Raw genomic sequence first — 15,182 nt, forward strand, 5'->3', positions numbered from 1 at the left:
TTTATGTGAACCAGCTTGATGAAAGTATTTCAAAATGTATATGAAAACACTACACTGTACCCCATGTTTGCATTAATGTATGCAGCTGTGATTTAATAAATAAAAAAGATCATATCAGCAAAGAGGGAGAGTTTGACCTCCTCTGCTCCTATTTGGATGCCATTTATGTCCTTCTCTTGCCTGATTATATTGACTAGAACTTCTAGCACTATGTTGAATAGTAATGGTGACAGAGGACAACCTTGTCTGGTTCCAGTTCTAAGTGGAAAAGCCTTCAGTTTTACTCCATTCAGTAAAATATTAGCTGTGGGTTTGTCATAGACAGCTTTGATCATTTTAAGAAATGTGTTACCTCTACCTATACTCTTCAGTGTTCTAATTAGTAAAGAATGCTGGATTTTATCGAATGCTTTTTTAAAAATCTATTGAGAAGATCATATGGTCTTTGTTTTTGCTTCTGTTGATATGGTGAATAATGTTTATGGACTTGCATATGTTAAACCAGCCTTGCATCCCTGGGGTGAAACCTTGATCATGATGTATGACTTTTTTGATGATAAGCTGTAATCTATTGGCTAGGATTTTGTTAAGAATTTTTTTATCTATATTCATGAGTGAAATTGGCCTGAAGTTCTCCTTTTTAGTTGGTTCTTTTCCTGATGTTTGCTTCATAAAATGTGTTGGGAAAAATTCCTTCCTCCTCCATTTTTTTGGAATGATTTCTGAAGTATGGGAATAAGTTCTTCATTGAAGGTTTGATAGAATTCTGGTGTGAAGCAATCCTGACCAGGGCATTTTTTTTTGTTGTTGTTGGGAGATTTTTTTTCTTGTTTCTTTGATCTCAATGCTTGAAATTGGCCTGTTCAGATGATCTGTTTCTTCCTGCCTAAGTCTAGGGAGAGTGTGTGATTCCAAATATTGATCCATTTCCTTCACATTGTCAAATTTCTAGGCATTGAGTTTCTTATAGTATTCAGAGATAATCTCTTGTATCTCAGTGGCATCTCAGTTGTTATTTCCCCTTTATCATTTCTGATTGAAGTTACTAGAGATTTACTTTTTTATTTCTAGTTAGTCTGGCCAAAGGTTTATCTAATTTATTTATTTATTTTTTTTAAAAAAACAGCTCCTTGTTTCATTAATTTTCTGAATGATTCATTTCTTTTCAATTTAATTATCTCTGATTTAATTTTGGATATTTCTTTTCTTCTTCTCGGTTTAGGGTTAGAGTATTCTTCTATATCCAGTTCTGTAAGATGGCTTGTGAGTTTGTTGATGTGGTCTCTTTCTATTTTTCAGATGTAGGCGTCTAAAGCAATACATTTTCCTCTGAGGAATGCTTTTTCTGTATCCCACAGATTTTAGTAACTTGTGCCTTCCTTATGCTCAAGGAAGTTAATGATTTCCTCTTTTATTTCTTTCTGCACCCAACTGTCATTCAGCATAAGGTTGTTTAATTTCATGCCTTTGTGTCGGGTAGAACATTTTTGTTGGAGTTGAGTTCCACCTTTAATGCCTTTTGGTCTGAGAAGATATTAGGTAAAATTTCTTTTTTTTTTGATTCTGTTGAGGTTTGTTTTGTGTCTTAGGATATGATCAATTTTGGAGACTGTTCCATGGGCCTATGAGAAGAATGTGTATTCTTTGTTCTAAATACATCTATCAAGCACAGTTGTTCTAGGGTTATAATTAAGTCCCTTGTATCCTTGTTTAGTTTCTGTTTAGAGGATCTGTCAAGCTCTGTAAGATAAGTGTTAAAATCCCCTGCTTTTATGGTGTTATAGGATATCATATTGTGCAGACTAATTAAGGGCTGTTCCAGGAATCTGGGAGCATTTAGGTTGGATGTATAAATATTTAGAATTGAAATGTCATCTTGTTATATTTTTCCCTTGACCAATATGAAATGTCCATATTTGTCTTTTTTGACTTTAGTTGCTTTAAATCCACTTGTGTCTAAAAATAAGATTACAACCCCACTTTTCTGCTGAATTCCGTTTGCCTGAAAAATTGTCTTCCAATCCTTAACTCTGAGTTTTAATTTGTCCTTTGAGGCTAGGTGTATTTCCTGCAGACAGCAAATGGATGGCTTGTGCTTTTTTATCCAATCAGCCAGTCTATGCCCCTTTAGTGGGGAATTCAAGTGATTAACATTTATTGAGATAATTGGTAAATGTGGTGGTGTTCTATTCATCTTATTTTATGGAAGTCCGTTACTTAGTTTTATCTTTTGCGTCATTGTGGAAGCTAGGTTCTGACCTTAACTTCTGGGTGCTTACTTTTCTAGTGGTCCATTGTGATAGTCAGTGTGTAGAACAGGTCAAAGTATTTTCTGTAGAGCTGGTCTTGTTGTGGCAAACTTCCTCAATGTTTGCATATCAGTAAAAGATTTGACTTCTCTGTTAATTTTAAAGCTTAGCTTAGTAGGATATGGAAATCTGGGCTGGAAATTGTTTTGCTTAAGTAGATTAAAGATAGATGACCATTGTCTTCTGGCTTGAGAAGTTTCATCAGAAAAGTGTAGTCACCCTGATGGATTTGCTCCTATAGGTCAATTGGTGCTTACTCCTGGCAGTTTGCAGAATCTTTTGTTTTGTGTTGTCTTTGGACAGGTTCATCACAACGTGTCTTGGAGAAGCTCTATTTGAGTTGAGATGACCTGGGGACCAATATTCCTCTGAAAGGAGTGTGTCAGAATCTTTGGTGATATTTGGGGGTTTTCATTTATAATATTCTCTAGTATGGCTTCCATTCCTCTGGGGCATTCTTCTTCCCCTTTTGGGATACCTATAACTTGCATGTTTGAATGCTTCATGAAGTCCCATAATTCTGTCTTTGAACCTTCTGCTTTCTCTCTTTTTTTTTTTCTGCCTCTTTAACTGAGTTATCTCAAGATTTTGGCCGCTTCCTCTGAGATTTCTTTCTTCTACATAGTCTAATCTGTTATTGATACTCTCTACTTCATTTTTAATTTCCCTAATTGACTGCTTCAATTCCTTCAGCTCTGCTATGTCCTTTCTATATTCTTCATATTGTTCATCTCTTATATGATTCTGTTTTTGGATTTCCTTTTGGTTATTTTCCACTTTCTCAGCATTTTCCTTCATTGATTTTATCATCTGTATTTTAAATTTCCCTTCTGTCATTTCTAACATTTCTTTATAGGTGGAATCCTCTGCAGTAGCTACCTCATGGTCCTATAGAGGGGGGGTTCCTCTCGTATGGTTTTCCATTTTGCCAGGTTTTTTCTGCTGTTTCTTCCTCATGAGTGTTGTTTTTTTTTTTTTTTTTTTTTGGTCTGTTTCCTTGCCCTAATTTTCCTTTCACTTCCTCTTGCTCCTTAACTTACCATGCCTCTGACCTAAGGTGTTGAGTCCTTTTGGTACAAGACTAAAATGAGGAGAAGTTCAAAGAGCAAGAAGGGAAAAAAGATTAAAAAAAGAAAAAAAAAAGAGAAAGAAGAGAGGGTGAGTAAAAGGGAATATTGACAAAAGAAGAGAGACACAGAAAGAGGGAGACAGGTGTAATAAAGGTGTACAGTAGGGTACTTTGATGTATACCTTAAAACCCCCAACCTCTGAGGGTGCTGGGTTGGGTGGTTCCCTTGAGGTCAGCAGCTCTTTGCCAGCCTGAGCAGACTCGGTCCCACCTTTACCAAATAGAGAGGGAAAACAGAAAGACTACAAATCAGACCAAAATAAACAGAAAACCTTACAGGATAAAATTGAAGAAAAATCAAATAACAGGGGCAGAAACACTAACAAAATGTTCTTATTATTAAAGAAGGTAACCATGGAAAATTATATTTACTTGAAAAATGAAGAAAGAAAAAAAAGAAAAGAAAAATCTATGGGGAAAATGTTGAAATTTAAAAAAAAAAGGAAAAAAATACTAAAACCAAAGCAAAAAATAGCAGTATATATATGTTGGTGAATACTGTGTGGGCAACAGGTGATCTTCTGGGATATGAAATGCTAATCAGAGTGCTCATATGGCTGTATAAGATGGAGACTGGAGCCCTCTGCTGACTTCTTTGCCCTCAAACCCTGCAGGGTTGAGAGTCTGAATCTCTCCTCAGCCTACTTAAAAGACGCTTTAAACCATTAACCTTGGCTAAGCAGAGGCTTTCCCAGGAAAGCACGTATTCCTGGGATCTCTCCTAAAATGGCTGCCTGCTTATCAGTTGTGCCAAAACCAGCCTCCCTCTATGCTCCTTAGTGACGAGGCTGTAAGGTGGCTTTCCTACTGCTGAACACTCAAAGCTGTGCTCTTCCTGGGCTTCTCAGTCCCAGCCTTTGTTGTTGTTCACTGTCACTAGATCACTCGCCCAAGATCTCCCAGCCCGGCCTCACTCTGTGACAATTAGGGCAGAGCCTGCAAGGCAGCTCACCCCCAATGGCTGCTCGAGGTCCACAGCCAAACAATGAAAGTTCCTTTCTGGCCCAGCAGAAGGGAACAATGCTTAGAGTCACTTGCACTCTCATCCAAGGTCTCCCAAGGTAATTCAACTGAGTGCCCAAGTCCAAAGAAACAAAACAACCCCCAGGGAAGGCCTTCCCTGTCTGCAGTCTTGCTGCTGTTGTAGTTACAGCCATGGCAGCTACCAAGGCCACAGACCAAACACAACCACTTGCCACTTCTCCACTGCTTTTGTCCTCCTCCTGGGGTCCAGAAGTCTCTCACTGTCTCCCTGCATCCCGGAAGGGAGGTTTCTGGGCAGAGCCCACAAGTCAGAGGTGCCTGGAGTCTTCTCTCCCCAATCTCACCATGCCCAGTTGCAAAGAAGCTGTTACTCAGTCGACATCTTGCTCCTCCCACTTCACTGCTATGCTTTTTAAAAAATGTTTTTGGATTAATGTAAGAGTATACATGATTAAGTTTCATTCTTTGCATTCGCATCTACCAGTGGAATTGCCCTCTACATAAAGAGAAGTCTGGTTGTGATGGCGAGAGCCTCAGACAGGGAGTGGGATGGTGGGGTCCTCCCCCAGATCTGCTGCATTCCTATGTGACTGTGCCTTCCTTACCTGGGACTGCAGGGAATGGGGCTAGGACAGAACTTGGCAAACTTTTTTTCATACAATAGGAAATATTTGAGCTTTGTGGGCCATTCAGTGCAGCTATTAAATTCTGCCTTGGTAAGGCAAAATTAGCCATAGACAATACATTATATAAGCTGATTGTGTGACTGTGTTCTGATAAAACTTTATTTACAAAAAGTGGCAGAGGGCCAAAGTTTGCTCACCCCTGTCCTCGATAACTGGTCTTTCCATACTCGGGCCTTTGAAACAATAAGCATCCAGAAAGAAATATAGAAAGCTCTGTTATCAATATTTTAAATTCCCTAATAGTTAAATCTTTGTCCCAGGTTGACAAAAATATATCTACTTTATTTGCTTCTGTGTTTGTGGGTGTTGTGACACGAGGGACAGGTAAATATTTGGTCTTATTGTGGCTATAATTTTACATTGGTTTAAGTGGCAATATGTTTAGGCAATGTCAACTGTCATGCAGCATAATATTACAGAGATCTGTTTCACGGGGGCAAGATATACTAAAAGCAGCCATTGGTGGTAAAGAGTTTAGGAGCATATGAACGAATCATGCAATAATCCAACTCTCCGTTATCCCCGGGCAGCTGTGCACAGGCTTCTGTATGCACAGTACTCCAGCTGGGAGGCTGGAGAGGAGCACCTGAATTTCAGAAAGGGTGGGAACAAATGAGGCAGAGGTGGTTCTGGACCCATGTCTTGTGGACTCCAAAGCCCAGTAGCTTCATCTCACCAGCCTTCCAGTCACTGATCTTCCCTGAGCTTATGCAATATGTCCAGAATTAGCCCTGTGTGCACACTGACAGGGAGACCATGGTCTCTGCCCGGGTGTCTGGCTACGTTGGGGAAAGCACATTCCAGAAATGGGTGGGGCTGCAGTAGAAGCTCTCCTTGCCTCTAGCTAAATACTGTTCCTCCAACCTGTGAGGGCAGATCAGTCATTTAGGTCCAGAAAAGTGAATAAAATATGTCATACTGTTTTTATGTCTTGGACCCTTTAGGGAAAAGAAGGACCTCCTGGCCCCGAAGGCCCATCTGGAATACCTGGAATCCCAGTAAGTGGTGTTAAAGTTATTTTTAAAACAGCAACCCAATGTCTCTTTATAACAATAAGCAAACAAAAATAGATTGCACCATTGGTACAGCAAAGCATGACCATTATCAGAATTTTTAGTGTTATAGAAAAATTAGAAGAAAAAGTAATCAGAATAACACAATAATCACTAACTTGTTTATCAGGCAAAGTCAACCGAATTTTGGTGGAATTAGTCTCACTCTTCTTTTTTAATACATATATTGGCCGTTGCTTATTTTTTTACATAGTATTTTTTCTCTTTCTCTCTACGTGTATGTGTGTATACATGTATATATTATATATATTATATGTAATTGTATATACAGTATATGTAATAGGAACAATCAATGCATACATACATACACAACTATTTGTGATACTATACCCATTTTCCATTTCTCAGGCTAGTGTTAAAATGTCCCTAAATTTTACATATAATATATTTAATGAAAGCTGTAATACAGATGATCATTCTTCTGTTGCCTCACAAATCTTAGAATAAAATTTTAAAAACTACAATGAACAATTTTTATACATAGCATTTTAAAAATTTCTTTATGATTTCTTGAACTGTGATTTACTTGTCAGAGTACATTAATGTCTAAGTTTCTTGTTACATACTACAAAATTACTTTCTAAAAATGTTGTTCTGAACTTTGCAATTTAATATACTTCCCAATAGCGTCAAGCCCTCCAAGGCATTCTTAATAAGGTTTCCCTGGAAAGGCCATGACCTGCCTTCTGCATCGGGAGTGAATTTTTCTGTGGCTCCGAGTCTGGGCTGTGCCTGCATCTGCTCACTATACCCCTCACCCAACCTCCCTGTCTCCTCTTTGGTTACAACTACACTGGATTCCTTTGGGCTCCTAGAACAGGCCCCAGGCTCTGCTGCCTCACTGGACACCCCTCTCAGGCCTCCAGGATACCTCTTGACCTCTTGCACTCGCAGAGGCCTTTGACCCTTCCTTCTGGTCCCAGGATCACTCTACCCTCTCCCCAGGCTAGATGGGTTGTTCCTTCCTTTCTTTCTGCATTTCCATCTCAGCAGGTAATCACATTTCTTTTGGTGTAATGGATTCATCTGTCATCTGTTACTCATTGATCAAATCAGTCATTCAACAAACTCTAATTGGACACTTACTATTTGCTAGATCCAAAGACATAGCATTGAAAAATGCCCAGTAATCACGGGGTTGTGTTCTGGGCTATGGGTCCTGTGTGAGCTGCAACTACATCAGCTTTCCTCCAACCTCGAGTCCCCACCACCATGTGCATGCAGCAGATAATAATGACAGAGATATGTGGGTGGGTGGGGTGCTTCCAGGAGCCCATCCTCCTAGGATAACAGATACATATTGTCCTTGACTGAGGATTGAGCAGGCATTCCCCAGGCATCATCAGTAGCCCTGTTGACACTCTGCAACCCAGAAGTTAAGTGACCTGTCCAGGGGATACACATCTGAGGTGACATGCTGGGATGCTGGTATAAATTGCAACCCCAGAGGCCAGTGTGTTGCAGCAGCTGGGTAATGTATATATTGATTTAATTGCAGCAACAGTGAAGCTAAGAAGAGAAAAGTCCCAATTTGGACTTAGTACTCTGAAACTAAGATAAGAGGTTGATACAGAGAAGAAACCACTTTAGATATGATTGTATTATTTTCTCCATAATATCAACTCCTGTCTCCCCTTTTCCTCCCCCCCACCATGTGTCACTTCCCTTCTCAATGTTGACCGCAGGCTGAGGCCAAGACTAGGCTCTGTTACCTCCCTGGTACCTGGTGAATGGACCCCTCTTAACTCCAAATGCCCCATGCCCCTCACTCCCAGCTGCCCTAAACTACCTTGCCTCCCTCCGGCAGGTTATTCCTGCCTGGATAGCCCTTCTCCCTTTGGCCTGGACAGTCGGAGTTGTAGCTTTCATGTACCTGTGCTCACCAAAAAGAAGGCTCTGAGCAGAGCGCTTTCTGGGAGCTAACACACAGCTCCCTCACTATAGCCCACCCAACAGCTCCTCCTCTTCCCAGGAGACACCCTTGAACCTCCCCCAGGGTTGAACAGGAACCTGAGCTGTGCTGTAAGACCGCTTCTTTTATCCACATTGTGGCACTTAGGGTAGAAACTACCCGTGGCTGTCAACATTGTGCCTGCCTTCCACCCTCCTCCTCCACCAGCAAGCTCCCAGCTTGTGCCAGCATCCGAGCTGCCAGACATATCCAGATGTTGCCCAGTGGTTTCATGGAGAAGCAAAGAAAGAAGGAAAGAAACCATTAACTTAAAGCATGATACATACCAGGAGCTATGGGAGCCCAGGGGGTGGACACCCAAGCCAGACTCTGAGGGGCATCTGGGGCTTCCTGGGGGAGATGACATTCCAGACCAGTGTTCAAAGTCAAGTTTTCCAGGAAGGGAATGTTGAGAAGGTTTGGGAAGAAGGTATTTCAGGTAGAAGGAATAATCTGCCAAAGACAGGAACATATTCTGCCCTAAGAAATGTTGCCCCTTCTGAGAGAGGTGCTGAGAGAGACGCAAGACCCAGCTGGTGGGTTTCAATCTCTGTCCACAGTGGCTTCTCATCTGGCCCAGGTGCTGATGCTGAGGTCGCTGGCAGGGAATGGCGCATGACTCTGTTAGCATGAGTGCTGTCACCAGTGCCTCCTTTGTTAAGCATTGAAAAGGAAGCTTTGATCCTCGCCCCCTGGCGACTCTGCCAGGCAGGCTTATCCTCTGTCTTCAGGAGAGGGGCAGTGAGGAGCTGAGAGTTTCCATAACTCCGTTAACACGTGCCCACTAGTGTGAGCAGGACCCACTCCTCGCTTGGCTCAGTTTCCCTCTGCCTTGCTCTTTCTGCTTTCTCTCTCCAGAACCTGGGTCAGGTGGCCCAGGGAACTACATCTGCTGATGTCACAGCCATCACACACAGCTATCTGGCCATCTTCAGAGACTCCTGCAGAAATCATCATCTCTTAGCGCCCTGTGTACAGCAGGAAGTGGGCTAATGGGGGTGGGATATAGGGAGGGGAAACCCCAGGATTGTAACTGTAGTTCATGAAAATAAATGAAAACTACCCATGGCAAATGTGACGTTGCTACCATCCATGGAGCCTTGGTGTGCTCCAGGCCCTGTGCTAAGTGACTTCCTGCACATTTTGGAATTTCCTCCTCCTTGCCACCTGCATCACTCTCCCTGCCTTCTCCATGCTCAGCAGGGGCCCAATAGTCCTAAGTTTGACCTGATGAGGGTGGCCCAGAGGAGTTTCTTAGCTCAATAATCGTAACAATGACATTAGTGCAAAATCTGTTTCTTTTCCACTGTGTGGCAGGTACTGAAGGTCATAGACGCATAGCCAGAACTCTGGTGGTGGGGGAGAAACCAGGAACTGAGAGCCATTCTGTGTGTTGGGACACTCTCTTAGCTGCAAACTGGGAACACAGCTGCGGGGATGGAGGCGGAAAGACTTGCCGAAACTGCACCTGGCTTCCCTCTGCGCCACTCACCTTTGACCTGATCACCAAACTGAATTTACTTTACAGGGAGAAGAAGGCAAAGAGGGCAGAGATGGAAAACCCGGACCCCCTGGAGAGCCGGTAAGGGGCTCTGAGCTCCCGTGAGTTTACAAGCCAAGTGTATAATTTCCCAGTAGGGACCGCTCGGTGCAGGGGAGCTACTGAGAGCCGAGCCTGAGTGTAGGTGTTTCCACACTTTTTATCACTCACCCCGACAACCCTGCAAGGTAAACACCACTGTCCACCTTTCAAAGTTGAAGGGACTGAGTCTGATGGGCCCAAAGTCGCATGATGGGCTGGTGACAGAATCAGAGCTTGAGCCCAGGACTCCCGTCCCCCCTCCATGGCTGGCTCCTATTGCCCGGGCCTCCTTATTTCAGATAACATTTTTTCTAGTGTTCACATAAAGTCGCTGGGAGACTCCACAAAACACTAGTAAAAGTCGTTTCCACCCATGGCATGGGAGGATGACTGTCAGCCAAGGGGCCGGGGGAATGAGAAGGGAACTTCATACTCCACAGCATTTCGTTTTATCGTTACCTGCTTACTTTGTGTATGCATTACTTATTAAAAAATTAACTTTAAGATGTAGTGATTAAATAGAAATACTGTACACCAAAATTTCAACAACAATGATAGCAGTGACCAACTGGCTTTGGAGACAGCCCCTCGCTAAGCCTTGATTCCTGGGGTGAGTCAGTGCTGGGGTTTTAGTTCCTTGAAGAGAATGAGAATCATACAGCAACTTGCCTGAGTCGCTGGGAATCACCCCAGGTGAAAACTCTGCTGAATGCATTGGGCTTGTCCGACTGTTAATCATTTTAGTAAGTTACTTTTCCCAGTGGTCCAGGTTTTCTAGCTTTAACTCCTTTGAGGTGAGAGCTGTGGAGCCTTTAGAACCACTAAGTGGAATTGCATTAAAGTTTCTGCAGCGAGGTTGATGTTCCATTTAATTTGCTTGGTCACAAACTATTATGACTCATTCTGAATCTGATGCCACTTGCTGGAAGCACCTTCTTTATCATTTTACACTGTGCTCCAGATGCGGAACCCAGAATTCACTGCTGAGAGAAAAAGAAAGGGCTTTCGGCAAACCAGCAGAGCGCAGAGTTCCTGCTGAGTCGCTGTGGGCTGACATCCAGCAGAGCTGCCTCTGCCGGGGCAACAGTGTGGCAGACAGGGGGAGAAGCATGAACACCCCACAATGGCTGACAGCCACTTGCGCGTGCACCTGGCCAGGGCACTGACAGCCACCTGCATGTGCACCTGGGCCAGGGCTGTGACAGCCGCCTGCGTGTGCACCTGGGCCAGGGCTGTGACAGCCACCTGCGCGTGTACCTGGCCAGGGCTGTGACAGCCACCTGCGTGTGCACCTGGCCAGGGCACTGGGTGCTTCATTGCATTGTTTAATGCAGTCTCAGAAAATCCTTATGGACTGTGAGTATCATGACTATCCCCAGACGAGGAAACTGAGGCACAGAGAGGCTGACAGCTTGGCCAAGGTCCTAGAGCTGGTGGATGGAGCATCCAGGATTCCCAACCCCAGAGGCTAACCCCGGGATTAAGTGCTGCAGAGCCAGGCATCACCCTCACTGCAGTAGGTGTCAGCCTGAGAGACTGTCGATGTGCTGTGGGTAACTGAGGACTCTGGTCTCCAGTTACTCTGATTACTGAGTGCCTGCCAGACTGGGGACCAGGCAGATGCTGAGAGAGGACTAGGCCCATTCTGGGTAAGCAGTGGTCAGGGTGATGGCATAGCGGGAGGAGGCAGGAGGAGGCCACGCCCACACCAGGGGCAGCTCTGGTGTGGGTGCCCATTCCAGAATTACCCAGTTGGTTCCTTCTTGTTTAATCACTCTGAGTTGTTTGGGAGGAAACTGGCCCAGGAATGGTGGAATAGGGACCCCTGAGATGTTAAGACAAGGATTTGGATGCAGGGACAGCCCGTGGCGGCTGATGCCATGAATCACTGAAGGAGAAGGAATGGGCCAGGGAAAGAAGGGAAGTCGTGAAAGACAGGTGGGGAGCAGTGACTCCAGGGGCAGCTGGGGCCAGGCCTTGCTGGGGACCCTCTGCTCCTGAAGGCATCAGTTCCCGCACACTCAGGCCTCCCATACCTCAAAACCAAGCACCCTGTACGGCCAGGGAATGTCCTCCTTCTATGCACAGCCTTAGGGAAGACTGTGCAGGAGTTCTCGGAGAGAAGGCGCCCTCCTGGGTGGGCCCAGAGGATGCGGTTGGGAAATGGCAACGTCGAGTCCATGTAGGTGGTCGGGTTCCTCTTCACTCTGAGTTTGTCCCTTCCATTCCTGTAGTGAGGAACATAAGTGGATAGACAGGCAGGCAGACAGGTCAACAGTACATAGGTCGATGGATACATAGATGGAAGAGTGAGAGTGTGGGTAGACACAGAGAGATGAGTAAGCAGACTTCTGAGTTGCCTCAAAAGAGACATTTGCACATTAATTAAAGTGTCAGGTGAAGTCCAGAGACTCTGGAGCCCAAATGCCTGGGTTAGAATCTCAGCTATGTGACCTTGGGCAGATGACTTAACCTCTCTGTGCCTCAGGGTTTCTCCTGAGGGGTGATAAGGGTGCCCCTGTTGCATTGCAGTCAGGCTTCACTGACACAGCAGTGCAGAGCACTCAGGAAGCAGCAGCTGCTGTTCCATTTTTCTGCTGGTGCCTGGGGCCAGTGATGGCTGTCACAGGTGACTATGGGCAGGAACCAGGCCAGGTCTGTGCACCCTCCAGCCTCAGTTGCAAAGACTTATAAGGGAGAAATGAGCCAGATTTACAAGGAAGTGACGCTCCAAGACCATGCCACTAGAGGTGGGGCATCCAGGACAGAGAAAAGCCAAATAAGCCTGGACTGCAGAGCTTTGCCCCACCCTTCTCTCTGTGGCGTTTTCTCTAAATCCAAGGGTATTCCTTTACCTCTCCTGTCCCTCCCGCCTTTCTCGTGGCCCAGGAAAACCTCAAGGTTTACAACCTGTGGAAATGAGGTGGGAAAAACACTGGGATGGGCACGTCCTCCAGGTCCAGCAAGCTCCTCAGTAGCCCCATCAGCCAAACTTGCCTTTCCCCCACTCTCCTGTGCTCCCCCCACTCCCACCCGCCCCAATCACTCTGTGTGACTGGAGCTTCCAGGGCTTTAGTGGGCTTTGATTCCGGGCTTCCTTCTGTGCAGGGCAGTGCTGTGCCATAGGCAGTGAAGTACTGTAGACAGTGAGTGTCCTGGAGCTTCTGTGCACGTGAGAGCAGGGCTGGGTAAGGCTCTGTGTGTCACAGGCCTCCTGGGAGCAGGTGTCACTGCTGTCCTGGAAGCAGCGTGGGCCCGGGTGTGGCACTCAGCTGGAAGTCAATCTGGCTTTGCTATTTAATGACTTGCCAGACGTGTCACTTCTTTGAACCTCAGTGTGGCAGGTAATCGCTGCCTTCTGTGTGAGTAGACATCAGGTCATTTATAGCCACGATGGGCACGTGACTTCTCACCCAGAGCAGAGTGCTTCTAACAGCAGAGGGGAGATGAGACCTGTGTAATTAACACCATCGCAGGAGAACCAGGAGGGTTCTAGTCCTGAGTGCACAGTGAGATGTGTGTGGACTAAAGTAGGCCAGAGTCCCAGGGCCAAGGGCCGGCCAGGTGTGCAGAGGTTGGCTCGAGGAAGCCAAGAACAACGTCTGTCCTCAAACTCTTCTTTTCTTCCTTACTCTCAGGGCAAAGCTGGAGAGCCGGGTCTGCCCGGACCAGAGGGTGCCCGAGGCCCACCTGTAAGTGCCATGCCCAGATTGTTCACCATAGCATCACACCTGCCAGCCACATGGCCTATGGCTCAAAGCCCCCTGGGCAGAGACAGCCCAAACTGCCTGACCCACCTGCCAGCCACATGGCCTATGGCTCAAAGCCCCCTGGGCAGAGATAGCCAAGACCACCTGACCCTGGGGTCCCAAAGTCCCTCCCCATAGACAGTGGTGTTACTGTGTCATCAGTACAGTTTTTACATACCAAAGCTATAAAATTCATGTTCAGAACTGCAAACCTCAATACCTTCTAGTTTTATAAACTTTCTTTGTTGTTTTTTTCATTACACTTGCAGTGGATTTTTTTCTGGCTATTAGAACCTAAAAATGAGTCTTAATTTTTGTTTCAAAAACTTTCCATAGCTCTTTTTTCCATTTATAAAATTCACCCATTCTCACTGTATGACAAGAGTACTCATGATGGTACTACTAAGAAAAAGAGTAAGAAATATATAAAGAAGAAAATAAAGTTACTTCTAATTCTACAACACAGAGGTATAAGGCTTGTAAACATTACATGTGGTATTTTTTTCTAGTTGTTTTCATGTCTAGGAATTGCAACACCTATTTAAATATATATATGCTGTTGTACACATATACATACACATAGATACTATTTTTTTCCATAAAAATGAAATGCATGTATTTTAGAGTTATTGGATTTTTTTTTGTTAATGCTTTACCTCCATATAATTTTAAAATTGTTTACATGATTCCTTAAATTGTTTTTGGAAAAAATATGATTTTTAATGATAATTCTAAAATTATCTGACAAGAAATGTCAGCTCAAAATGCTAGTTCTTTAATCTAATTTTTCTTTAAAAAAATCAATAAATCGTCTGTCTAGAATTCAATAAGGAGGAAATAAAATAGGAAAATCGATTTTCTTTGTTCCTAAGTCCCCTTGTTCATCCTAAAATTGCACCAGATGAGGCTGAGGATGAGGAGTGCCACCTTTCAAGGGAGACACAACAGAGATAGAGTTTTAGAAGGTGATTCCTGGTTTACTGGAGTGAGAGGGGCTCCCTTTCAGCCAGGGAGATCAATGGGACCTGCCTTGTGGGCAAGACCCCTCTCTCCACTGGGACTTGAGATAAGGAACTAAGGTTAGAGCCAGACTCAGGCAGGTCAGAGAAGGCCCAGCTCCTCCCGGACCTCCCGGTGAGGAGCGGGTTGGGCAGAGCTTTGAGGAAGGGTGTGGGCTTCAAGATGGACAAACCTGAGTCCAGCCTTCGTCTCGTCAGTTGCTGACTCTGTGACTACAGTCACAGGAAGGACCTTTTGAACCTCTGTTTCTTCTATGAAGTGGAGGTTGTAATGCCTCCCGCCCTCGTAGGGGACTTGGGAACAGGGAAGGAAAAGGCAGAACAGGCGACGTTCCAGCCCAGTGCCGGTACAGGGCGTGTGGCTCCCTCATGTGGCTTTGGTCATGAGCATGTGGGAGGCAAGTGCATTCAGGCCCCTGGATATGGGGTTCTGGTGCCCTAGAGGAAGATGCTGGGCCCCAGGCATCCCCCAGCCCCCTCCAGGGAAATGAAGCTGCCAGTTTGGGACTCCTGGGGAACACTGTGCATTTCTTCTACGGTCCTCACAGCTGCTCTGCAGAAGTAGGTTCCATGAAGACTTTGTGGACGTGGAAAGTGAGTCCCAGTGAGGAAAGTAAAAGCACCCAAGGTGCCATAGCTAGAGTGGGCCCTGTTCAGTCACAGATAGCTAGAGTGGGCCCTGGCTCAGTCACAGATAGCT

The 15,182-nt window shown here is 44.9% G+C and overlaps 1 protein-coding gene across 1 annotated transcript in view; it reads left to right on the top strand.

Moving 5' to 3' along the window:
• The window catches only part of COL22A1 (collagen type XXII alpha 1 chain), a 249,321-nt gene that overhangs the window by 210,435 nt on the left and 23,704 nt on the right, over nucleotides 1-15,182 (top strand). The window contains exons 49-51 of the mRNA XM_023514966.1: nucleotides 6,053-6,106; nucleotides 9,661-9,714; nucleotides 13,353-13,406. Of these exons, the coding sequence (XP_023370734.1) occupies nucleotides 6,053-6,106; nucleotides 9,661-9,714; nucleotides 13,353-13,406 (162 nt within the window). The remainder of the gene's footprint in view (nucleotides 1-6,052; nucleotides 6,107-9,660; nucleotides 9,715-13,352; nucleotides 13,407-15,182) is intronic.

This window comes from Otolemur garnettii, unplaced genomic scaffold (genome assembly GCF_000181295.1).
Source record: "Otolemur garnettii isolate 467f Iridium unplaced genomic scaffold, OtoGar3 scaffold00062, whole genome shotgun sequence".
NCBI lineage: Eukaryota > Metazoa > Chordata > Mammalia > Primates > Galagidae > Otolemur > Otolemur garnettii.